General features: G+C 40.8%; 2 protein-coding genes across 2 annotated transcripts; both read left to right on the forward strand.

The window, feature by feature from the left end:
- Window positions 1-747: 747 nt before the first annotated feature.
- LOC101480682 (tripartite motif-containing protein 16-like) lies at window positions 748-4,990 on the forward strand. Its single transcript, XM_004574736.5, has one exon. The coding sequence runs from the start codon at window positions 946-948 to the stop codon at window positions 2,662-2,664; it is 1,719 nt and encodes a 572-aa protein (XP_004574793.4). The 5' UTR covers window positions 748-945; the 3' UTR covers window positions 2,665-4,990.
- A 4,031-nt stretch (window positions 4,991-9,021) lies between these two features.
- LOC106676390 (uncharacterized) lies at window positions 9,022-23,051 on the forward strand. Its single transcript, XM_023154951.3, has 4 exons — window positions 9,022-9,252; window positions 18,854-19,288; window positions 19,809-20,072; window positions 21,605-23,051. The coding sequence occupies exons 2-4, from the start codon at window positions 19,078-19,080 to the stop codon at window positions 22,684-22,686; spliced, it is 1,557 nt and encodes a 518-aa protein (XP_023010719.3). The 5' UTR covers window positions 9,022-9,252; window positions 18,854-19,077; the 3' UTR covers window positions 22,687-23,051.
- Window positions 23,052-27,251: the final 4,200 nt, after the last annotated feature.

Raw genomic sequence — 27,251 nt, forward strand, 5'->3', positions numbered from 1 at the left:
TCAAAGAAAACACAGTAATGATCAGACACGCCCACATCAGACACAGTAACCTTTGAAATGCTCAGGCCTTTGGAGATCAGTAGGTCAAGAGTGTGTCCTCTATTATGTGTGGCCTCTGTTACATGCTGAGTCAGCCCAAAGTTGCCCAGAGTGTTACTCAGGTCTTTAGTCACTTTGTCCTGAGGGTTGTCCACATGGATGTTAAAATCCCCAACAATAATTACACAGTCAAAATCAACACAGATCACAGACAGCAGTTCACTGAGGTCATTAAAAAAGTCTGTGCAGTATTTGGGAGGCCTGTAAACATTAAGAAACACAACTTTGGATGGGGCCTTCAGCTGTAAAGCCACATATTCAAAAGACTGAAAACTTCCAGGAGATAGCTGCTTGCATTGAAATGATTCATTAAATAAGACAGCAACCCCCCCTCCTCTCCTGCTCACCCTGGCCTCACTGATAAAACTGTAGTTAGGATGGGTCGTCTCGATGAGAACAGCTCCACTGTTACTTTGGTCCAACCAAGTTTCAGTTAAAAACATAAAATTAAGGCTGTGCTCAGTGATTAAATCATTAATTAAAAATGTTTTCCCAGCTAAAGATCTAACGTTTAATAAAGCCAACTTAAGTGGGAAAAGGGAAGTTAAAAAGGGAAGTTTTTTTTATAAAGAAAAATGGGTTGACAGGTTTAAAAGTTGATGTGAGCAGTAAATAAAAAGGGTTAAACACACAGTATCGCTCTCAAACTGCTCCTCTTCCTGGAGTGAAGCACAGCCTGATAACCCTCCCTCTTCTTCCTGCTCTTAAACACAGCACCTCCTCTCTGTCCACGTGTTTCCTCCTCATGGGTGTAACCAACATGTTGTGACGTGTAGGCTGTGATAAGCTCCGTTTACTGAAGAAAAAGACTTTGTGGAGATTACACCTCAGACTAGTTTCAGTTATATGGAAGAGAAACGCACACAGTCACTGACACTGAGAGGAGAAATGGCGCAGAAAGGAGTTCAGCTGGATGAAGAAACCTTCTCTTGTTCCATCTGTTTGGATTTACTGAAGGGTCCGGTTACTATTCCCTGTGGACACAGCTACTGCATGAACTGTATTAAAACCCACTTTGATGAAGAGGACAGGAAGGGAATCCACAGCTGCCCTCAGTGTAGGAAGACTTTCATACCGAGGCCTGTCCTGGAGAAAAACACCATATTAGCAGCTTTAGTGGAGCAGCTGAAGAAGACTGGACTCCAAGCTGCTCCAGCTGATCACTGCTTTGCTGGACCTGAAGATGTGGCCTGTGATGTCTGCACTGGGAGGAAGTGGAAAGCCGTCAAGTCCTGTTTATTCTGTTTGGCCTCCTACTGTGAGAAACACCTCCAACCTCACTATGATTCACCATCATTAAAGAAACACAAGCTGGTGGCCCCCTCCAAGAAGCTCCAGGAGAACATCTGCTCTCGTCATGATGAGGTGATGAAGATTTTCTGTCGTACTGACCAGCAGAGTATCTGTTTTGTCTGCTCAATGGATGAACATAAAGGCCATGAAACAGTCCCAGCTGCAGCAGAAAGGACTGAGAAGCAGAAGGAGCTCGAGGTGAGACGACTAAACATCCAGCAGAGAATCCAGGAGCGAGAGAAAGATGTGAAGCTGCTTCAAAGGGAGGTGGAGGCCATCAATGGCTCTGCTGATAAAACACTGGAGGACAGTGAGAAGATGTTCACTGAGCTGATCCGTCTCCTCCAGAAAAGAAGCTCTGATGTGAAGCAGCAGGTAAGATCCCAGCAGGAAACTGAAGTGAGTCGAGTCAAAGAGCTTCAGGAGAAGCTGGAGCAGGAGATCGCTGAGCTGAAGAGGAAAGACGGCGAGCTGGAGCAGCTCTCACACACAGAGGATCACAACCAGTTTCTACACAACTACCCCTCACTGTCAGCACTCAGTGAGTCTACACACTCATCCAGCATCAATATTCGTCCTCTGAGCTACTTTGAGGATGTGACAGCAGCTGTGTCAGAGACCAGAGATAGACTACAGGACATTCTGAGAAAGGAATGGACAAACATCTCACTGACAGTCACTGAAGTGGATGTTTTACTGTCACCACCTGAGCCAAAGACCAGAGCTGAATTCTTAAAATATTCACATGAAATCACACTGGATCCAAACACAGCAAACACACATCTGTTATTATCTGAGGGGAACAGAAAAGTAGCACGAATGAAGCAACAACAGTCTTATTCTGATCATCCAGACAGATTTGCTGATTGGTGTTTTCAGGTCCTGAGTAGAGAGAGTCTGACTAAACGTTGTTATTGGGAGGTGGAGTGGAGAGGGGGAGAGGTTTGTGTAGCAGTCACATGCAAGAATATCAGCAGAGTTGGGAGCCTCAATGAATGTGTATTTGGATTCAATGACAGATCTTGGGCATTATATTGTTACACTAACAGTTATCAGTTCTTGTACAACAGTGCACAAATTGTCCTCTCAGGTCCTCGGTCCTCCAGAGTAGGAGTGTACCTGGATCACAGAGCAGGTATTCTGTCTTTCTACAGCGTCTCTGAAACCATGACTCTCCTCCACAGAATCCAGACCACATTCACTCAGCCGCTCTATGCGGGACTATATCTTTATGGAGATGGAGTCACTTCAGAATTGATTAAGGTGAAATAGACAGAGAAGATATGTTCATGTTGATCCCTGACCATTATATGTAGTTGTGTAATTTCTAAATGAGGCTTTACATTTTAGACGGAGAAGTTCAGCTGTCCATTTGTTCTGGATTTTTTGAGGACATATATTACATATAATCATGTATGCTTGTACACAGTAGATATCCACACTGGAATGTTTTTCATAGAGGATTTACCCTGCTAAGCATTTAACTCTTATAATCAAACTCTATAAGACTCATATACTTAAGTGAAATATTATCCATATTCATATCATAAGGCTGTGTCATCTGTTGAATGATTACCTGTTCATGCATACAGTTTTGCTCTGTAATTTATTAAGTACAACTTATATGTAACTTTTGACAGATTTATAGACCATGGTGACAGGTTATGACATACAGATAGTCGAACTTGGCCCATTGGAAGATGCACCTGGTATGACAGTCCAAACTGGGCCAACAATCATTAAGTTCAAACGTTTGAGCTCACTTTGGCCCTAACCCTGTAAAAGGGAGTCATAAAAGTGATGGACAATAAGGAGGGGAAAGAAAGGCAGGGCAAGTTATGTAACACAAGTATTGAATATCAGAAACACAACAACGTGGGTAAAAATTGATGCATTGGAGTGAACCAGTGATTTAATCCATAATTGTTGTAATATCAACATTTGCAAAGTTGGCAAAATACTTGTACTAGTTTAAACTTAAAACTAAATCAGTGAAAGGACAAGGAATGGTAAAGTTACTCAGCAGCTGTTTGTTGTCTCCTATTACAGGAAGGTCAGATATGACCCCACCAGCTTTTTCTTTTTGTTACTTTGTGTGTCTCTACTGATTGTGCTTAAAGGCTCTACACCCTGGCCTTTGCTTTGTTTGTTTTGCCGTGTGTTGTCTTCTTGTTTTGTGTATTGTGATGTACTGTTTTGCTGTTCATATAACTCTGTTTAAAGAACCCTGTTTCAAGAATTCTGCTCCTTTGCAGAGAGAAAAAAAATTTGAGTGACTTGATTTTAATTCAATCTAAAAAGCTGAATCTCCACACCATTGGCCGAATATCACGTTATCACGTTGGCTTTAAAATTGCAACCCACCACATTGATGTGTGAAAATAATATTGCACTGATTCAAACTGTACTTACATTTATATACCTTACATCAATATAAATCTGAATTTGTTCTTATGGCTGATAATCATGTGAGTTTAAATGATACTACTCTTCATATTCAGCATGTTTGAAATCTGTCATCAGTCTGGTTAGTGGTTTTATTCTGTAGTTGCTGTAGTGGGTTGTCAAATGCAACAATATATTGGAGCTGCAGTGATTCATCAGTTAGTCAATGATTAGAGAATTGATTGTTTTATCATTATTTTAGTCACATTTAAAGCTGGTTCCAGTTTCTGAAATGTGAAGATTGTTGATTTTCTTGATCATATATGACTGTAAACTTAATGTCTTTGAGTTTTTAAATGTTCCAATGTAGTAAGATTTGAATCCTTGAGGTTTTTGATATTGCATTATTATTTTGTCTAGAATGATGACATTTAATGTCATTTTTTGGGATGTAAAGTTTGATCACACTCGATCATTTATACATTGAAATATAAATACTAAATAACACAGGCCTGTATATTGTGGAGGATAGACATGTTTCTTGCCCTGAGCTGTGTCTGGCAGGCAGAGCGTCTCCACAAATCTGATGCTTCTGATTTGGAGAAAATGAGCTGAGGGAGACACCTGGTGGACAAACACAGACATGACAAGAAGAAAGACTAAAGTGCAGAGTGGAGACAAACAGCTGGAAATACTTGTTGGAAAGGATTGTCATTCATTCAGTCACTCTAACAGTCCTTTATTTGCACTGAAGGAGACACGTGAAGAAACCAAATCACACAATAATGAAGTGAACACATTTATAGTCAGTGTTCAAGATGGTGGATAGAAATGAGAATCGTGGAGCATTTATACATTTATAGGTCTGTGACTTACAGCAGAAGCAGCATTCACATGAATTCACCAACTGTTTATTTCTCTGTTATTCTGATTAAAATGTCAAATAAATATATTTTCCACTTTTGTGGCAGGAATTTCTCGGTCCTGCATGTCGAGAAATCTGCTGTTAAATCAGAACATTAACAGACTTCAGATTGTATTCAAAGACATGTTACTTTGTATCATCTGTCAGCAGGCATGTGTTAACAGGGACTATCAGACAGTTTAGTGGTAAGGAGAAATATTAATCGGATTGGAATCCACAATTCCCCAAAACAGGTTATGTATACAGTTAATGAAACTAAAAGAAATAAATCATTTATCCCTGCTCAAACACTCGATGTTTGTCATACTTTTTTGTCATTTTGTTTTACTTTTGTGACTCCTGGTTTTAGGCTGATTCAAAGAGGAAAACAAGATTAACAGATTATTGCTTTGTTGAAAGCACCAATGCAGCAAAATGTTTGAAAGTTACCTCTGTGGTAGCTGTCTTGTTTGTTTCTGTAAAGAGGAAGCTTGTCTTAACTGCACTTCTTTTATAGGCCAGTTTGAATTGAGAAGCTGTGGTCTCAGAGTATATAAAGCTGGCAGGAAATGAATAGAGGGTCATTGAAAGCTGTATATACTGGGTTAATTAGATCAGTATTGGACTATGGGTGTATAGTATATAATTCTGCTGCTGAAACAAGTCTTGGAAAGCTAGATAGTATCTAATAGCTGTGTCCCAATCCAGTGACCACACGCTTTGTAGTATGCGCACTTTGTGGACTAGTGATTTGTCAGTCGCGAATGAAATGGCTCTTAGAACCGGATCTTTGACATGGACTACGCGAGCCGGCTCCTTATTGGGAGCCGTGTTTTTTTTTGTTTTTTTTCTATCACCCTCTCTCTCGCACTTTTTTCCCCGCTTCACTCCGCATGTGAGCCTTGTGTTTTGCGCTGGGCAGAGGGGGAAGGGGCGGTAGTTACACTCGCAGTAGCACAGGAACAGAGCCGGAGGGAGAGAGAGAGAGAGAGCCAGGGACAACAACGTCACGTTAGAAAGGTATAGTAATCATCCACAACTATTTTCAGATGATAAAGGATTCAGAAAGTTTATTCATGCAGGCCTATATGACAGAGAATGTGCATCTTCTCTTTGTTTTCATATTTTAATTTATATTTAATTGTGTTGTGGTTTGCAGTGTTTTGTGTTGTTTCACTTTAAATTTGTTTAAAAAAAACCTGAAAATTTAAGTAGCCAAAAGTTGAAACGTGAATAGTTGGTTTTTGTATAATATGATTTATTTATTACATTTTATGTGGAGTGAATAAATGAAAGTATATTTACGGTGGCCCCTACAGACAAAGCACGTACAAACCCCGAAGCACGGAAAAACTCCAAAACACGTACAAAAGACAACAGAAGTGCTCCAGAATGCTAGGCGCAACATTGAGCTTTTGTTGTCTAGTGGCTACACAAGCCAGTAAATACCAACGACTAGATTTGGTGTGTGGTAGTAACAGGTAAAAAAAATTTTTTTTTAATTATTTGAATATATATGAGTGCTTGTGTATAAATACACAAACAATACACATATGATTTCAATTGTGTAATTTAAGTGATCTAGGTAGCTCTGTTAAGGAAGTTCAGTTAACGCTAGAAATATGTTTTGGAATTTGTACGTGCTTTGTTTCTAGGGGCCACCATTTTTAGCTCCATTCTGTTGCTGATACATACTTTAGGTTTCTGAATATTAAACTTGTTGCTGCCTTTCATAGTGTGTAACTTGAACAGTCTGTCTATTCCCTCCATCTGTCAGCTGCTGCTGGCTCTTCCTCCTCCTCTTCCTCACACACTGCTGAGTTTGTCCTGGTGGATCATCAGGGGTGCAAAGCCTCACAGATGATGTGCAGCAGTGGGTCCCTCAGTCTGTCCTCACTCTGGACACTTGCAGTTGTCACACATGGAAATCAAATGTGTGATAAGCTGCAGGATTCAAACACAAGTGTAACTTATAAATACATTGATAGGTTCGTAGCATAAACCTATTCGCTGGAACGTTCAAGACAATTCTACTACAAAGCAAAGCAAGGGAAAAATACAGTTTGGACAGAAAGTAAGAATTTCTGGAAAATAGCATGGGATAATGAAGTAAAAGGGAGACATTTATATAGGATACAAAACACAATAGAAGTTAAGAGCCATAGTGGATTAAATAGACAGGATATTATAGGTTATTATAAGTAGAATACAAACAGGTCATTGCTTTCTAAATGGTACTCTTTTTAGGATGGGGAAACATCCGACTGGGTTGTGTGATTGGTGTAATGCTATGGGGACGGTTGAACATGTGCTTATTAGTTGTAGGAAGTATGTAAGAGAGTGTTGAGGGTAGAAATGGGTGGTGTAATGGAACTAACATTTGAAAAGGTGGTTAATCAGTTAGGTCATAATGAAGGGAAAGGAGTGGCTTTTTGTTTTGTTTTTTAAGAAATACTGGTCTCATCAAGAGGATCTAAGGATTTGGAAGTGAATTTAGAATAAAAGCCAGGAGATGGCAGTAGTGCAACATCTTTGGATGCAAGCTGTTGTTAAAAATGACAGAAGAAGAAGATAGGGGGGCATTTTTGGAAGTTACTGTTTGTATGTGTAAGGGATGTCCAATAAACTAAGTACTAATTACTTCAGTTTAGACTGAGTGATGTCTGATGTGTTCCACACCTCTCTGCGTAACGCTCTTATAAATTCCATTTATTACATTTTTGCTTTTTTTTTCTTTGTTTTGTTTTTGTTTTTAAAAAGTTTATAACTTAACTGTTTTCCAGCCTGGAGTTTCTGATGGTTTCATGGGGTGATTTTGTCCAAACTGTGTGCAGGACAGGAGCTGGATGCAAATCTCATCTGTAACATTTAGAAATGGAAAGCCCCAAACATCAGACCATCAAAGCCAATGTTGGTATGTTATTTGACTTTTGAATAAATCTACTTAGCATTGTGCACTAATAACATTAAAATCAAACACTTCTGCATAAACATGCATACCAGAATATTCTCAGTTACCTTTGAACTTTGTCATCTCACTTCTTTGTAAACTCTTTGTATTTCTTACCCTGTGGTAGCTGGGATAAGCTCCTACACAACCTTGAAAAGAATAAGAAGTAGAGGATGGATAGATGGTATTTACAGTTGAGATTAATTATATCTGATTCTTTTTTTAATCTAAGGATGATTGTGGTGCACAGTCTGCAGTGTTGTGCAGGGGAGATGGGCTCACCTGCAGCGAAGGGCTGTCGGAATTCAAAGAGTCCTTCAAATGTGGCGACAAATGCGTCCTTTTCCCCGAATTTGAAGGATGGCTGGTCCAAAATCAGGGGAAGGATGCATCAAATGCCAATTTGGAAGCAACGACAGTATACTGTGTATATTTATACTGGCAGTATGGAAAATGATTATTTGGAAATGCTTAAAATGGAAATGATTATTTACCGTGAGGTGAGGTGTGGTTGGGGTGTGGACAGTGGTTGTGCTTTTGTAACGTTGAGGTATAGACAGCTACAGACTGAGGCCTCAGTCCTGCCTGTTCACATTTTATTCAGTAAAAACTAAATTTTCACTGCTTTTATGGCCTTTTTAGTGGGGAGAACATAGCTAGGATTTAATGATTTAACAAATCTTTTAAATCCTTTGTCCTCCACAATGCTAAATGGCTGTGAGTCCTCAATCACCATGCTAACCAGGTCTTCATCTATTTGAGATTGTTCTCCTGAGGAAAGACAATAAAGACGAAGCACAAATATAAATATCACACACGTAACTTATAACAGCTGTATAATATTGTTATATCATTTAGTAACATTACAGCATGCTATATTATCATGGCATTTGATGGCTCACCTGGTCTTGCTCCACAATCGGTGTTCCCCTTATTATCATGCAAAGCTCTGTAGTGCCTAAGCATGGATGAGGTGTTGTTGTTATATCCCAGCTCCCTGGCACATAGCAAACACTTCACCTTGTACAAAAGTAACGGCGCTTAACATAAATTGTATTGCACCATCAGTATTATGAAAATGCATCTTCTGTAGAAATTTACATACCTTGTTGGGAGGAATGAAATCAAAATGTTCCCACACAGGGGAGGACATGCTCCTCTTCTTAGCTGGCTCCATTCTCTCATAAACCTCCAAACTGTCTCCAAACTCTCACTAACCGCAACTCTCCATCAAACACCCACATTTTGAAGTCTGAGGGGTTTATATCTCTATCATAGCTCGCGGCAAAGTTCGAACCACTTCCTGAACCAGTCACGTGGTACAGCCGGGCAGCGAGGCTTCGGACGTCATCATTTTCAGCTCCTCCCATAAATGAAGCAAGCCCCGTTACGCGCATCGCGGAAACGCTTCCTCCATTACTCGACGCAGAACGTCACATCACTAGTAAATATCATAAAAGATACTAACAAAGAACAAAGCGTAAAAGGAGAGCAATAACAAGAGTGAAAGTAAACCTGTAATGTGGAGGAAACGGACAGTGAGCGCAGTGTAACCGTGACAACGAGACACGAGGACGGATTTAAAGTGATCATAAAATCGTCTCCAGACGGTCGTCGTTCGGTGAGTGGAACCAGATTCAGCTACAACAGCGATAAATACGCCTGTAGAGAGATGAAGAGTGATAAAATACTGAGAAACGGATCTCTGATGAGTGTTTGTAGGGATGTGGTTCAGCAAGATAAAGACATCCGACTCTAAAACATACTGGCTTATCCATAAGATAATAATTTGGTGTGTATTGATGTTGAAAGGGAAAAAGAGAGTTCACAGAGTGTTACTGATTTAATGTGCGGGTCAGCTGTGACAGCAGGTGTTAGTACCTGGGAAAGTCTGAAGTATTTATCACAATTCAATAGTGCTAAATAAACGATATAAATGCAACTGATGATGAAGAAAAGGCTGACATTTTAGTAAAGTCACAAGTCACGTCAGCTTTCTTTACATAGCACATTTAAAAGACATCAAGTAAGTAAAATTTATTTATATATCACTTTTCACAGATAAAAATCCCAAACTGCTCCACAATAAAACCAGAAATATAAATAATAATATAAAACAATCAGAAAATTAAAAACGAGAAGAAAGAAAAGCATGAATAATCATCTCAAGTTCTGCCTTTGACACCAGTAGTCTGAGTTTATAAATGTTTCTTTAGATGATACAAACAGTTACGAAACAGTAGTTTGGAGTGTTTCTCAAGTGACAACTTTTCTGAGATTCGATTGAACTGAAGGGTTTAAAACCTGATATGCTGCTTAATTTCTGAAAACATGTAATCAGGAGCACAATTAAAGTTTCTGTTTTATCTGTATTTAACTGGAGGAAATTTATGGGCAGAACGTTGTGCCATTAGAAACTGAATTTGACTAAGTTAAGTTTGAATTTGAATTGCTCAGATTGAATCTGAATTCTAACTTGAATAAATACTTTTTAAAACTGAATATGAATTAGCCTAATTTGAAATTCAATTTATTGGTTTGAAACTGATTGTGACTAAATTAAAATTGAATTTTATATTTTGAAAATGAATTCATTTGCTTTGAATTCAGTTTCAGTTCCAAAATTCAGTTTTGGCTCAATGCTTACATATATGTATAAAAATAAAATTTACAAGCTGTGATAACTGTTTCTGATAAAATGGAGAGTAGACCAATATATTAAAATTTTCCTTTATTGGGTGAGAAAATCATACCATGTCATCTTACAGAATAGATATCAGAGCCTTAAACAGGCTGACTTCTGCTAAATGGGTCAAACTGGGCAAAAATTATACAACCTGGGCTGACTTGCACCTCTGCATGTCAGTCTGTTTCAATATGTGACCCCGCCGGGGTCTTGCTCTTGACGAAGGCGGTCGCACTTTTCTCCTCTCCTCCTCTCCCTTAGCTTCCCTGCTTAGCCTCTTGTGTCCTTGTCTAGTCTCATGTTTTTTGTATTACTTTTCCCTGGAACATTCTCTCACAGTCTGTTCTCTAAAACCTAAAAGAGGTAATATGGATTTGATCAACTGGTCCCTAAATGCAATTGACACCCCTTCTCAACGAGAAGTCTGGGCTCGGGTGAGCCTGAGTGCTGAAGATATCTACCTATTCGGAACCATGGTAACAGGGTTCTTGCTGATCGGAGCTGGCTTGGCCCTGACTTATCGAAGAATTAAGGAAGCGGAACTGGCTGTTCAAACCCCCACAAGGCTGCTCGCTGGGATTGAAACGATGGGAAGAGGCGTGAGTTTCTCAAAGTGAGCTCATTGAGTGCAGCACGGATAAGATCTTGGAGAGGCTTACGGCTGCCGTGAATACTCAGAATAAGATCTCTGAGTGCAGACTGGATTACATCTTGGAGGGGCTCGCTCGGAATAACACCCCTGGGCGCAAATTGGATGACATCTGTAACAGTGTGTCACTGTGGTTGTGAGTTCTCAGAATCGGCTCTTTGAGCACAAGAATGACAACATCACAGAGCGCAAGTTTGATAACATCATGGAGAAGCTCACGGCTCTCCAACGGGAGATTGAGAGACCAGTGTTGGACTGTTAAAACAGCTTTGAAATTCATGTGAGCTGTTCGCACTAAAGTAAAAAGCACTATCACTTCATGCGGATACCCTTTCGGCGCCAGCTGCTCAGGCCCAAGGCTGAGCCGAACAAAAACACCCTGATAACGACTGTGTTTAGACTGTTCCTTCCCATTCCATGCAAGGCCACCTGGGTTGGCTGGAAGACTGTTTACTTAGCCTAGCAGGGCGAAGGACACTGTCTCAGCTGAACTCTGGACACGCACACACATACATATACACTGATATGCACACACTCATCCCCCCTGCCTTTCCAAACGCCTTCGATGCTTGTTCCCTCCTGGGAACACGGCGGGTCTGAGCCCGTACTGGAATGGTAGCGCTGGGCAGGATGGCTGCTGTGTTTGCTTCGGATTACTCCTCACCCCCCACCCGACCCTGTGGTATGTCACGTGTTCCATAATGTTGTGCTGTGGACATTTATGTGCTTTTTTGTGCAGAGGAATTTTTTTGTTTCCTGTTCTCATGCTGTCCTCCCAGGAGCCCAGCATGAGTAGAGGTCTCTTTTTTTCCTCTTATACTTTCCCATTGTAGTGCATATTTCAGTGTTTTTTTCTGTAACGCTACCGATCTCCGACCTGTATCCCCATGTGATGTCTGTGTTGTGTGTATAAGGTTGGGGGGGGGGGGGGTCCTATTTCACTGCAGGGCAACCTGCACCTGGTGAATAAAGCCTTGATTGATTGATTGATTGATTGATTGATTGGACAGTCAGGGATGAGTGCACTAACATACCTGGAGACTGCCGTTTTAATGAGTGTTTGCGCTCTCGAGTCACATGATAGGTAAGTCCTAGTAAATAATTTTTGAGAATGTGAACGTAACACATCCCTGGCTTTCATTCAATATTTGTTTATTTTTATAAATTATACATGGCTTCAAGCTCACATTGAGGCCTGTGGGGCACTGAGACAACAGACAAATTTAAGTGTTTTTGATATATGAATATTTCATACTTCAAGGTTACCTGTTTTATTTAAGGGAGATGAACAATACATTATAATTGTACCTAATAATACCACAGACGACAGACTAAATAACTAGATTTTAGGTAGATGCTTGTGCATTCTTAAAGTCTTAACTGAGTAGGACTGGGCGATATGACCCAGAATTCATATCTCGATATTCTTTAGCTGGATATCAATAATGCTCCATAAATAAAATAAAACAATGTTGTTTTTGTGCATAACAAAAGGCTCACAATTGTGCAGTCAAAATGTAAACTAAAAGATGCTGAGCATAATAACAAAGACAGACAGATTTCGCAGCTCCTCTGTTCCCAGGTTCTACTGCGTCACTGACAGCCTGGAGTTTGAAATCCTCTTTGTAACCATGTCTCTTAACATGTATCATTTGTGGTCCTTATACACACACAGTACAGTAATATTACGTTGAAGCACAGTATGTATTACACCGCGAGGCTCCTCGGTAATGTGCTGGAAAAGCTTGAAAAATGGACCTTGAAAGTGCTTAAAAGGTGCTTGACCCTGAAAAATGTGTACCCTGATTCTGCTACTGATACATAATTTAAGTTTCTGAATATTAAACTTGTTACTGCTTTTAATAGTGTTTAACTTGAAGGCCCAGAGTACTTTCTCCCACACTGAAAACACTTAAATGATAAAATTATTTTAACATTACCTAATAAGACTGATTCAGGACAGATAATTACTATAGTTATTTGAAACTTTTCATCAAGCGGTCCCTGTTTTGGTCGAAAGCATTGCACCAGCTGCAAGCAATATCATCTGCTAATTATGCCAGGTGACATTAATAGGAAAGAGACAAAGTAGATTTTGAAATATGGGGAAAGCCAAAAACTGTGCTTCCTCCACTTCTGTACCATTGATTCATTAATGTTGAATTCTATAACATCTGCTCTATTCCCGTATTGTTTCAGTATATTAATGACTAACCTCATATTATGGATTGATTATCTCAGTTGTTCTTCTGACTGAAGTTTGGTCTGTTTACAGCATCCTGACATGTGATTACATTTGTCCCTAACCATCAGGAACCCTCACTTAACTTTTTATTGAGTGGAAAAAAGTTGGCGTTCATCCTCCAGCTTCACTGTGTTTATATTATGCTAACATAGCTGTTTCACTAGCGATCACGTAGCACATCATTATGTACCAGCTAGTCCAGCTAGCTAACGCTACAAACGTCACTGCTGTTTAGCTTTCTGTTTTCATTTCTGTTGGAAGTGATAGCAGAGCTGTGCGTTTGAATTTTTTCTGAATTCTATAAATCAGAACACGTTAAATCATGTTTAGGTGGTGTTAAATATCCCAATTCTTTGATCTTTGGGCCGCATGAAGAACAACACTCGGTGTATAAATTCTCAATCAACCATCTTTATTCCATATTCCATACAAACACAATGAGCATTAAAACGTCTAGACGGAAGATGTGGACAGGAGATCTCGAAGTGTCTGGCTGTTTCTCACATTCTTATAGCGTCAGCCCCCGTTCCACTCTTCCATTCTTTCTCTATCTCAGTGAGCCTAAGTTATGACCTTGGCTTCCTGTGCAGTATGTTCTGTTCTTCCTAATCAGACAAATAAGGCCATGATTCTCTGAAAAAAGTATTTCTTGTAAATCACCAGTATAATGCATCATAAAACAATGTAATTCACTAATTCATTCACAATAAATCAGCAGTCTAATATATACAAATCAGTTTAATAAATGTAATAGTTATCACCTTATTCTAAGTCAGGAGAATAATGCAAACTAAAACTACCTAATGATTTTGCAATCTTTAATTAGAGGTATAACGTCGCACAAGATTGTATCATAATCTCACAGTGGAAAATTGCGAGCTAACTTCCTGCTAACTTCTAACTCCGTTAAATTGTATTTGTTCTGTTTTCATGGATGCCTGGACGTTAAACTTAATTGTTACCTGGTAAAGCAGCAACGCTGATCATTTTATTAAAGATGGAAAAAATTTGGACAGTTTTTAACTCTCAGTGATGGCGCGGTGTTCGTTTGACTTTGACCTGAGGCGGAGTTTTGGACCCATATTACTCCATGAGGCTCCTGACTACGGTAGCTGTAGCCTCAGTCTGTTCTCACTCTGGACACTTGCAGTTGTCACAAATGGAAATAAGCTGGAGTAGCTGCAGGATTCAAACACAAGTGTAACTAATAAATACATGTTTATACTTTTACTAAACAATCAGAGAGAAAGGAAAATGGAGAGAAGGGAAATGTGCAGGACAGACAGATCAATGGAGCACCCTTATTTTAGCCTAACAAGATAACCGTCAGCTCAATAAAACTAAATAAGTGACATGATATTCAGTACTATATTTTAAAAGTTTACTCTTTAACCATCCCACTTGAAGCAGGGCTCGCAAAATCGCTAGCCCGACGTCCCGGGGCTAGCGATTTTTCCAGTCGGGCTACCAAAATCTATGTCTGCCCTGCCCATCGGGCTATCATATTAAGACATATTAATACATATAAAAATGTATGTCAGTGCTTTTGCATTCTTTCGGAAATGTAGCTGGGTAATTATGTCATTGGCATCGGTGAGCCACTGTCAATATGTGACATATTGAAATCGCGTTTGAATTTGCGCTTGTTTTTTGCTTTCACTTTGCAATCGCGCGAACTGTGTATAGAGAGCGACAGCACTGATTGGTGAGTGACGATAATTTGCGCACCAATTCCTCTGACATCGTCTTATCAATCGTTAGCTTACTATGCAAACATGACAAGTGAAATCTCCCGCATTAAGCTTAAACATGTGAGAGGTTGATCGTGCAGAGAATCGCTGAGCGTTATGAGAGTGCGTGTGTAAAAGCAGCAGGATATATATTTTAGTTCTGCTGAGCCAAATAAGACAGGTCAGGGTGAAGAAGTGACAGCCAAAGAAAAGCTTACCACAAAACGGAAAAATTATGACAAATCAGACTATAAGGCAAAAAGAAAGTGCAGCTTTATGGTTTCATGGACAAAAGAATTTCTGTGGCTGCAATATGACGAGCTAAATAATAACCAGGGGTGCACATAAGTGGTCCGCAGGTGCGCATTTGCTGTCAAAATAAAAAACGCGCACAAGATAAGAAGTTGCAACACGTGTCGATTTCTGAGTCGACAAGTGCCTTTGTTACTGGGACCAGTCATTTTAAGAAAGGCCCCCATTAGAACCCATGAGAAATGCAAGAAATGCATTATTGCTCAGTCTGCAATATCTTTCCCGGAACAAACACCAATTGCAAATAACATACTAAAAATAAACCTGAAAAATCTGTTTAGAACAGCGTACTATGTTGCAAAGAGTGAACTACCACTGGCAAAATTTAGCAGTCTTTGCAAACTTCAAAAAGCAAATGGCCTCGATCTTGGTTCCACTTGTCTCTTACCCGTGACTTCAGTGGAAATTTCTAATTCAGGATCTGACACAGACTGATTAATGTTCTACACAGTTCTTACAAGTTCATAGAAAGTTCTGTTCAATTAGAACCAAGTATTTGAGTTGATAATTGTAATTTTTATACAATGTTGAAATTTCTGTTTCAACAATTTTGTTTCCATTACAATATTATACTTTAATGTATAATATTGTAACGGAAACAAAACATGAAACAACATCAATCAAAGAATTGCTCTCTTTTTTATTCCGGCTACTTAAATTTATTTTGGGCTACCAAAAACGAAAGAGTTCCTGCCCGAAGGGCTACCAAGGATTTTGAAATTTTGCGAGCCCTGTGAACCGTATATCACAGTCACCGCAACGCTATGAATCCTGGGATAGGTTGAGCCACCAAGGATACACGCAACCCATCCTTGAAATCCTGGGAAAAGGAGGACGCATCTGTGGGCTGCATTTGGAGCAGACTTTTAACTGGGATAGCTGTTAGATTTGTATTGTTTATTGTCATTTATGCTTAGAAATATTTAACCATATATGCTTAGAGGTATATAATCGATTGTGTAGTGATAGGATGTGTGATCCTTAATAGTCTGCAAAGGCTTTGTGCGCATTCCAGAGTGTTCTGGCATTCACACCCACATCCTGGGAGCATAGGAGAGGGCATACCTTCTCTTATTGTTTTATGGTAGGATAAACGTGTCTATATCTGTTTTAGGCTAAGTGCCTTTTGTTTAGATGAACTGCTGGATTTCCAGACCAGCAGGTTTAGGGAAGTCATTTATGGGGTCACACTCTGACCACACACACACACAGACACACACGCAAGACACTTTTTGTGTTATGTAGACGTCATATGTTAATGAACCTATATATATTCATGTGACCTCAATAAAAGAGCAGTGTTACGGGGGAGCGGACGAGAGCGACTGGGGCCAAGCGAAGGAACGGCGTTTGTCGTGGTTCTCTCCCTCATGCATGAGTAACACGAAGAACTTTGCCTACTTGGTGTTTAATGCTTTTTGCTGTGTAGTTGAATTGTCCTTAACGTTCCAGCGAATAGGTTTATGCTACAAACCTATCAATAGCCTTCATCACCTGGCTGTGGCATAATCGGCCTGCAAAGGATGCGGCCTATGAATTGGGACACAGCTATTGACTTATCGATTGATTGATTGATTGATTGATTGAATGCTTTATTGGCCATATGCAGGTTGCCCCGCAGAGGAATAGGACCAACCCCCCCGACATCACATGGGAATACAGTCGGAGATCAGCAGCGTTGCAGAGAAAACACTGAAAAATTACACAACAATGGGAAAAAGTACAAGAGGAAAAAAAGAGACCTCTTCTCACGCTGGACACCTATGGGAGGACAGCATGAGAACAGGAAACAAAAAAAACTCCTCTGCACAGAGAGCACATTAATGTCCACATCACAACATTAGAGCACGTGACTAGCCACAGGGGTGGATAGGGGGGTGGGGGGTAATCCGAAGGAACACAGCAGTCGTCCTATACAGCGCTACCATTTCAGCGCGGCACGCAGACCCGCCGTCTTCCCCCGCAGGAAACAAGCATCGAAGGCGTTTGGAAAGGGAGGGCGATGAGTGCGTGCTTATCAGTGTAAGTGTATGTGTGTGCGTGTCCAGAGTTCAGCTGAGACAGTGTCCTTCGCCCTATCAGGCTAAGTAAACAGTCTGCCAGCCTACCCAGGTGGCCTTGCATGGGATGGGAAGAATAGTCATCACACAGTCGTTATCAGGGAGTTGTTTTGGTGGGCTCCAGCCTTGGGCCTGAGCAGCTGGCGCCGTGGTGTCCATATGTTGAATATTGTTGATTTTTCCTTTATGCGAGCAGCTCCGAATTTAGCACTCTGACACTGGTCTCTCGATCTCCCGTTGGAGAGCCGCGAGCCTCCCCATGATGGTATCAAACTTCTGTTCCGTGGTGTTGTCATTCTTTTGATTCTGAGACCCCACAGCTGCAGTGAGCCGTTCTGCGATGTGTTCCAACTTTCGCTCAAGGGTGTCAATATGAGCAGGCCCCTCTCTGATGTATCCCATCATATGCTCAATGGTGTTAGTTTGAGTCTTCACGGCAGCTGTAAGCGTCTCCAAGGTGTTAACCATGCTACGTTCGGTGTGAGAGGTCGCGCCTTGTCCCGTCGCTTCAATTCCAGCGGTCAGCCTTGGGGGGGGTTTGAACAGCTGGTTCCACTCTCTTATTTCTCCGATAAGTCAGGGCCAAGCCAGCTCCGATCAGCAAGAACCCTGTTATCATGGTTCCGAATAGGTAGATGTCTTCAGCGTCCTCGATAGACAGTCCCGCCAGGCACAAGATCCTCCAGGTCTGCCACCCATCCATCGTGTATCCGGCAGGGAAAGTCCCTCCAGGGCACTCAGGCTCTCCCGAGCCCAGACTTCTCGTTGAGAAGAGGGTGTCTATAGCATTCAGAGACCAATTGATCAAATCCATAATTCTCTTTTAGGTTTTAGAGAACGACAGTGAGAGACTGTTCCAGGGAAAGTAATGCACATTTCAAATTTCCACCCACTGCTCAGACACATGATTATTTAAAAAATGATATTGTGCTCATAAATATACTATTTGTTTGTAATGTTGATTAGTATATAATTAAATTGTCTAGTAAATTGATGCGTTCTCATAAACGTGTTGGATGAATTCAGTGTGCATTTTAAATGTTCAGCAAACTGCAAGATGAAAGGATGGTGTGTGTGTTACAACAAGTTAGCCCACATGACACAGTTAACTTCAAGTGATATTGAACTGTTTAATATTGTACTGTATATGAAAAAGGCACAATCCCATCAGTCAGGAAGCAGATAATAGTAAACTAGTTAAAAACCCATCGTATCATTGGGGAGAGCATGAAAACAGATGAAGCTGATTTTTAGATACTAACAGTCTCTTCTCTGGGGATCAGAGTGGGTTTCATAAAGAAAGAGGGACGATGGATAGTTTATTATATTTGGAATCAGAAATCAGAAAAGCTCAAACAAATAAGGAAATGATGATAGCAGTCTTCTTTAATACAGCCATACAACATGTTATGGAAGGAGAGACTCCTCATTAAACTCAGAAATCTACGAGTAAATGGATGATTGTTCTATTGAATTATAAGATTGATGAAAGAATATAATTATCCTTGTTTTTCCTGCTATTCTCCTGTCCACACTCCAGTCCAGTAGGCGGGATTAATGCACCTGTAAGCTGATTTGTCAAACGCCATCAGGCCCCGAAGAAGAACGGAGGAGGACAGCACTACTGTGGTAGAGGAGCGGTGTGTGTGCAGACATGGCTGCTGTTGATGAAGCGGACTGAACTTGGAGGAGAGACACAAACTGAAGTATCAATCCCATCACATCAGTGTTGATCTGATACCAACGTCTGTATCGCTTTTATTGATGCTTGTATCAATCCGCTCAGCCCCAGTTGAAGCAGCGATGAGTTCAGTTCAGTATCTGAGAGAGTTCATCAAGCAGAGACTAACTGCTGTTTGTGAAGAAATCTTCTCAGAGGTTCAAAAAACCATCGTCCAGTATGAGGAGGAGATCAACCGTCAGCACAGACTGCCGGATATCAGCCGGAAACCCGACAGAAACTCACACATCATAGGTATGGACATGTTTTTAACTCTGTGCTGTTCAAGCTCAGATTCTTCAGTGTGACTGACTTTACTAGAAGATGTTAAACTGGGCATTTATCAGTGCTGTGGGTCAGTGTCCAGTGATGGACTATGTTGGATTGGTGCAGGTCCATGGTCACTGATAGGTTAGGTTTTAAAACATTTTAATTGATTTATTTATTAAACTTTTTTTCTCTCTAACATATTCCACTGTTGAGTACATCAGGCGTGTGTTGGATCCTCTGTAAACACTGAGACTGTGCAGTAAAGATCTAGTTAGATGTCAGCAGAAAACACATTTAACAAGTTGTTAACAGACTTCTCTGAAGTTGAAGTGAAGCTTTGTTTAAAGAAGGATTTCACACACTGATGTTTTCATGGTGTCACCCTGCAGTTTAGTTTGGGGAAACTTCGATCCTAACATGTTAGCATGTAGCTTTTAAAAGATAGTTTGAGTTTTTCTATCAACACATTTGTAATTATTGTTCTTGTGTTTCTTTGTTCCTTAAGACCTCCCACAACAACATGACTGTGAGGAAGAGGAGGGTCTGGATGAGCAGCAGGTCTGTAACCAGGAGAGGAACTCCAGTCTGGACCAGGAGGACCCAGAGCCTCCACAGATTAAAGAGGAACAAGAGGAGCTCTGCAGCAGTCAGGAGGGAGAGCAGCTTGGACTGAAGAAGGAGGCTGAAGGCATTATCGTCTGGACTGATGAAGAGCAGCTCAGACTGCTGGAGACCATCTGTAAACCTGAGATAAAGTTACACAGAATAGGTATGTAAAACTGTGATGTTTTAATAACAGTGAATATGACTCATGGGTGTCACAGTGGAACAGTGGCTAGCGCTGTTGGCTCACAGCAACAAGGTCCTGAGTTTGACTCCATCATGTGGCCGGGCCTTTCTGTGTGGAGTTTGCATGTTCTCCCCTTGTTCATTCTCCAGAGACATGCAGACAGCTGGGTTAGGTTAGTTGGTTGCATTTATTTTCAGAGTCACAGGAAGAATTGAAGGTCCAAAAGTAAAAAGCAGCATGATTTAATCTCTTTGGCATAATTTTCTGTTTTCATTTACATAAATGCATTTCCACCATTAATTCATGCAAAAAGGTGAAAAATTAGTGCATAAGAATTCAGCAGAATGAAAGATGTGAAACATCTGAGTTTCAAATTTCCACCCACTGCTCAGACAAAATCTGCACAGAGACACAAAGCCAACAACACAAGTTTCATTTTGTTGTGTTATCAGTTTAAGAATTACATGTTTCCTCTGCAGCATGGAAATGGTGAGTTTTGAACAGTTTACAGGTCTGAGTAAGTATGAATAAATATTTCTATTCTGTTTTGGAAAATATGAATTCAGAGTTTCTAAACTGAAATTTATCAGACAAAGAGAGTTTTCATGGCATTTCAGGCACAGCCAAAACACTGTGCAAGAGAGCTCTGCCCCAGCATGCCATCTTATAACTATAGCCAATCCAGACATCCACATTCATTTAACAAAAAACATTTAGTTATTTCTAGGGCTGCCATGATTAGTCTACCATCAAAATCGTCCACCACTAATTTAATAGTCAACTTGTCATGGGAAGTTTTGTAAGATTTAAGATTGTAATAATGGACTGAAACAGAAGATGGCAGCACTGCATGTACAAGAATGACAGCTGCCGTTATACCCCGAAGAAGAAGTAGTGTCCAGTATCATAGCTGTGTCCAAATTCAGGGCCTGCATCCTTCGGAGTCTGCATTTGTAGGCCGATTACGTTGCAGCAATGCAATGAAGGCTGTCCAAATTCGAAGATTCCTCCAAATGCGGCCTACAAATGTGTCCTTCATTTTCCCAGATTTGAAGGATGGGTTGGGTGTATCCTTCGTGGCCCAACCTATCCCAGGAATCATAGTGCGCCTCAGCCAATTTACGTTCCCAACAATGGCGGCAGCTACTTAGTTTTAATATTACTCTTTCTGGGTGACAAAATTAACTTTTAACATATTTTCAGGCGAGAAATGTAGCTGTGTAAACTTCAGATATCTGCACGGTTTATCAAGATATCACCTATTTGCAAAAGTGCTCTGACGTTTTCAGAGACGTCTGTTACCCACCAGCTCGATAGCTAGCCAGGGGTTCAAGGCACAAGAAGAACTCAGAGTTTTCAAACCTCCTAATTTTTCACATTTTTACATTTTAAATTTCAGTGGTATATGTGAGCAACATACTCAAGATGTAGAGATCTGCTAATGGTTTAGACCAGTAAATATTTTCTCAAATGTTTGTTTTGCTATCATTTTGTCCCCTTTGTGCCTTTAGATGTCCATCAGCATGCTTTTAAAGAAGAGGATGTTCTTACAGACCAGCAGGTCTTTAACCAGGAGAGGAACTCCAGTCTGGACCAGGAGGATCCACAGCCTCCACAGATTAAAGAGGAACAGGAGGAACTATGCAGAAGTCAGGAGGGAGAGCAGCTTGGACTGAAGCAGGAGGCTGATACTTTCAAGGTGACACCCGCTTATGAGAAAAGTGACCACAGTGAACCAGAACCAAACAGCGAGCAGCTCCTTTCTCACAGCTCTCCTGAAGCAGAGAGCCGAGATTATGAAGAAAATGGGCATGTGGACTCAAGATCAACTAGAAATGCAGAGCTGAAGAAGAGACGTCACAGTCAGAGAGTAGACAACACTCTTGTGTCAGTGAGTCAAAGTAGAACAGACACAAAGAACAAGTCTGTACAATGTGACGTGTGTGGAAAAACTTTACCTGATAAATACAAACTGATTGCACATCTAAGAGTTCACACAGGTGAGAAGCCGTATTCTTGTAGCACCTGTGCGAAAAGATTTTCTGACTCATCAGCGTTAAAAAAACACACGAGAATTCACACAGGTGAGAAACCTTATTCTTGTAGCACCTGTGGGAAAAGATTTTCTGACTCATCAGCGTTCAAAACACACAGGAGAGTTCACACAGGTGAGAAGCCATATTGTTGTAGCACCTGTGGGAAAAGATTTGCTACCTCATCAGCAATGAAAACACACACGAGAATTCACACAGGTGAGAAGCCATATTGTTGTAGCACCTGTGGGAAGAAAATTTGTACCTTGTCAGCATTCAAAACACACACGAGAGTTCACACAGGTGAGAAGCCATATTGTTGTAGCACCTGTGGGAAAAGATTTTCTGACTCATCAGGATTCAAAACACACACGAGAATTCACACAGGTGAGAAGCCACATTCTTGTAGCACTTGTGGCAAAGGATTTATTCAGAAGTCAGGTTTGGACTGCCATATAAGAATTCACACAGGTGAGAAACCGTTTCCTTGTAGCATCTGTGGGAAAAGGTTTGTCGATAAGCTACAATTAAAGAAGCACATGAGAATTCATACGGTGTAAAACGTATATACTTAGAAAATGTGGGACAGATGTGAGTCATTGCTGTACACCTGAGTAAAAAGATGATCCATATTCAAATCATTTTTTTCTTTTTTTCCAGAGCAGTAAAGAACTCTCAGCATTGTTTGTTCAGTTTATTACATTATTTTATTAATTGTATCAGGAAAACTGATCTTACATTTCATGAGGGTTAAGGTTCAGTATGCTCTTTTCTATTGGTTCATTGTTTAGCTCTGTTGTTTATTATTATTACTTTATATCCTATAATGGGACAAATGGACCCCAAACCAGTATTCTGGTTAATAGTTTTAATCCTTTGCTCAACTGAGTTTAAGTCACAATAAAAATGAAGAAAGTGAGCAACAGTCAAGAATTGTGTTTATTCTTGTAAGGGAGCAAAAGTATCAAATACCAAGTTTCATGCTTGAAGGGGGAAGTCCCCAGTATATTTTGTCAGTCCCACCTAGGGATGGGTATTGTTTAGGTTTTATCCGATACTGGTGCCAAATCGGTACTCTTGAAATGGTGCCGGTGCTCAAACCGGTGCTTAAAGAATGGAGAACACAAAATTGGTCCAAAAACCTCTCATGTTCAGCTGGTTTTTTGTAAAAAAAAATAACAATGTTAGCCTTTTCTGCAGCTATGGGGCATATATGGTATCACTCTTGGCTGGTAGCAGTGCTTAATCAATGGAAAAAACACAAACTTTGTCCAAAAACCTCTCATGTTTAGCCGTTTCCCTCTTTTTCTTTGGTCATTTTAGCCTTTTTGGCCAGGGTGAAGGGAGTATCTGTCATCAAACAAGAAGACAGCCGCATGTAGCTGTGATGATGTTTGCTAGTTCACCTTACATGCTTTAATGTAATAACGTGGTTAGCCTACTCAACGTAAATTACACACGAACAACATTAAGCTACTCACGCAGAGAAGAACGGCTGCTGCTGCCATCATCATCCGTCATCATTTCTGCTACACTGGCAGGGCTAGGGGCCAGGACTCTCCTCTTCGGGTTTTTGGGGGATGTTGCTAAATCCGGGTCCGATAACAGGCACCACACCCGCAGTAGATGTGCTCGGTGCGAGGTCTCGCAGCAAGCTATCAAATACGGCGCATTTCTCGGCTTTTAAAAAAAAAACCGCTATGCGTCGCCAGGTGTTTCATTGGATTCGAGGTGTTACCTCCTTTGACAGTATCACAGTATCAGCTTAAAGCACTTGTTGCAGGCTGCTGAGTTTGCATATTTTGCTGTGAAGTACAGCCAGACTTTTGACCGCTTCACCTTGGGCATTTTTAATCTGTAGCTCTGCTCTAAAAGAACGTACATACCTGGACCCACCTACTATCCTCAGAAACGTAAAATGATTGGCTAGAAGTGTATCACAGCTCAGGAAAAAAAAGCACAGAAATGTGCGCTGCTTTTCGGTCTGGTTACTACTGTTTATATCAGAACCGGTGCAATCATGGCACCGGACACTGGTACCCATCCCACCCGCAGGCAGACTACTGTCTGTCACACATGAAGCCCTACCTCGACAGCAAGGGCCGCGAGCTGCCGTCAGCTTTCGACTTTGTCGAATTCACTCGCTCTTTGTCAACTGATCCCTTCCCACCCTCCTTTGCCATAAAACTGTCACACGATAACTAATTTCCTTCTAGAGGCTTTTGAGAAGCCTCTAGAACAGGGGTCTGAAACTCGCGGCCCGAAGGCCATTTGTGGCCCACGTCACCTGTACTTGCAGATGTGACAAAAAAATTTTTAAAATTATTATACAAAAAAAATGATTTAATACAACGGCAGAGTGTTACAGGCATGGCCCTTTAAGACTGTAGCCTCATGGTGTAGTCCGTGCTACAGGGAGAACGTGTGGGACCACCCATCCCGCTGTGTGTGTGTGAGCGTGAGGGAGGGAGAAAAAGTAAAGTCGAAAACTATGAGGTGCTACCGAGCAGAAATGGGAGATGGAAGCATGTAAATATGCTGATGAGCCCAGTTGTAAGTAAGCTAGCTAGCTTAGCTTAGCTCATAGCCGACTCGTTAGCACCATGGCTACTTCACCTGTCCCTCCTGCACTTTCCTGCTCATTGTGTCAGATGTTTAGTTATTCCTCAGCCTCCTTTAGCAGTAATGATACTTGTAAGAAATGTATCATATTTGTAGCTCTGGAGGCCAGGATTACTGAATTGGAGACTCGGCTTCGCACCCTTCATTCACCCATAGCTAGCCAGGCCCCTGTAGCTGGTGCAGCCGAAGATAGCGTAGGCCCCGCTAGCTGTTCCCCGGCAGATCTCAAGCAGCTGGGGAAAGAAGGCGGCTGGGGGGGGGTCAAACTCTGGTAATTGGTGATTCTGTTCTCAGACATGTGAAGCTAGAGACACTGGCAACCATAGTCAATTGTCTTCCAGGGGCCAGAGCAGGCGACATTGAAGGAAATTTAAAACTACTGGCTAAGGGTAAACGTAAATACAGTAAAATCATACTTCACGTCGGCAGTGATGACACCCGGTTACGCCAATCGGAGGTCACTAAAATCAATATTGAATCGGTGTGTAACTTTGCCAAAACAATGTCGGACTCTGTAGTTTTCTCTGGTCCCCTCTCCAATCAGACCAGGAGTGACATGTTTAGCCGCATGTTCTCCTGAAATTGCTGGCTCTCTGAGTGGTGTCCAAGAAACGATGTGGTCTTCATAGATAATTGGCAAACCTTCTGGAGGAAACCTGGTCTTGTTAGGAGAGACGGCATCCATCCCACTTTGGATGGAGCAGCTCTCATTTCTAGAAATATGGAAAAATTTATTAAACCCCCCCCCAAAATATGACAATCCACAGTTGGGACCAGGAAGCAGAGTTGCAATCTTACACGCCTCTCTGCAGCTTCTCTCCTCCTGCTACCCCCCCAAAAAACCCATTTCCATTGAGACTGTGTCAGCTCCCAAAAAGACAAAAAATAAACTAAAAACCAGCAACAAACAACTTAAATATAAAAAATCACAAAGAAAGAACAGTACCTGGTTGCAGCCAGATGATTATGTTAGTTTAAATGAATCAACACTCCCGAGTCATTCTAACTACCAGAAACCTCAAAGCACAGGCCGAGGGGGCGGTGTGGCAGCAATTTTTCACACCAGCCTATTAATTAACGAAAGACCAAGACAGACTTTTAATTCATTTGACAGCCTGATGCTGTCAAATGAATTAAACCTTGTCCACCCCAGCTGTAAAACTCAGAAACCAGCCTTACTTGTTATCATCTATCGTCCACCTGGGCCTTACACAGAGTTTCTCTCTGATTTCTCAGACTATATATCTGATTTAGTTCTCAGCTCAGATAAAATAGTTATTGTGGGTGATTTTCACATCCATGTAGATGCTAAAAATGACAGCCTCAATATGGCATTTAATCTCTTATTAGACACAATTGGCTTCTCTCAAAGTGTAAAAGAACCCACCCACCACTTTAATCACACTCTTGATCTTGTTTTAACATATGGCATAGAAACTGAATATTTAACAGTGTTTCCTGAAAACCCTCTCCTGTCTGATCATTTCCTGATAACATTTACATTTACAATAATTGATTACACAACAATGGAGAGTAGACTTTATCACAGTAGATGTCTTTCTGAAAGCGCTGTAACTAAGTTTAAGAATATAATCCTTCCACTGTTATCATCTTCAATGCTCATAGAGCAGAGCAGCTATCTGAACACTACCCCATCAGAGATCAATTAACTTGTTAATAATTTTTACCTCCTCACTACGTACGACTCTGGATACTGTAGCTCCTGTGAAAACTAAGGCCTCAAATCAGTACCTGACTCCATGGTATAATTCTCAAACACGTAGCCTAAAGCAGATAACTCATAAATTTAGAAGATCATCATTTAGCCTGGAGAAATAGTTTGCTGCTTTAAAAGAAAGCCCTCCGCAAAGCCAGAACATCTTACTATTTGTCACTGATTGAAGAAAATAAGAACAACCCCAGGTTTCTCTTCAGCACTGTAGCCAGGCTGACAAAAAGTCAGAGCTCTTTTGAGCCAACCATCCCTTTAATGTTAACTAGTAATGATTTCATGAACTTCTTCACAAATAAAATTTTAATCATTAAAGAAAAAATTACCAATAATCATCTCACAGATGTAATATTATCTACAGCTACTTTTAGTACCATTGATGTTAAGTTAGACTCCTTTTCTCCAATTGATCTTTCTGATTTAACTTCAGTAATTACTTCCTCCAAACCATCAACGTGTCTTTTAGACCCCATTCCTACAAAACTGCTCAAAGAAGTCCTGCCATTAATTAATGCTTCAATCTTAAATATGATCAACCTATCCTATCTCTAATAATCAGTCAATGTACCACAGGCCTTCAAGCTGGCTGTAGTTTAACCTTTACTCAAAAAGCCATCCCTAGACCCAGCTATCTTAGCTAATTATAGGCCAATCTCCAACCTTCCTTTCATATTAAAAATCCTTGAAAAAGTAGTTGTCAAACAGCTAACTGATCATCTGCAGAGGAATGGTTTATTTGAAGAGATTCAGTCAGGTTTCAGAGCTCATCAC

This window comes from Maylandia zebra, linkage group LG3 (assembly GCF_041146795.1).
Source record: "Maylandia zebra isolate NMK-2024a linkage group LG3, Mzebra_GT3a, whole genome shotgun sequence".
Lineage (NCBI taxonomy): Eukaryota > Metazoa > Chordata > Actinopteri > Cichliformes > Cichlidae > Maylandia > Maylandia zebra.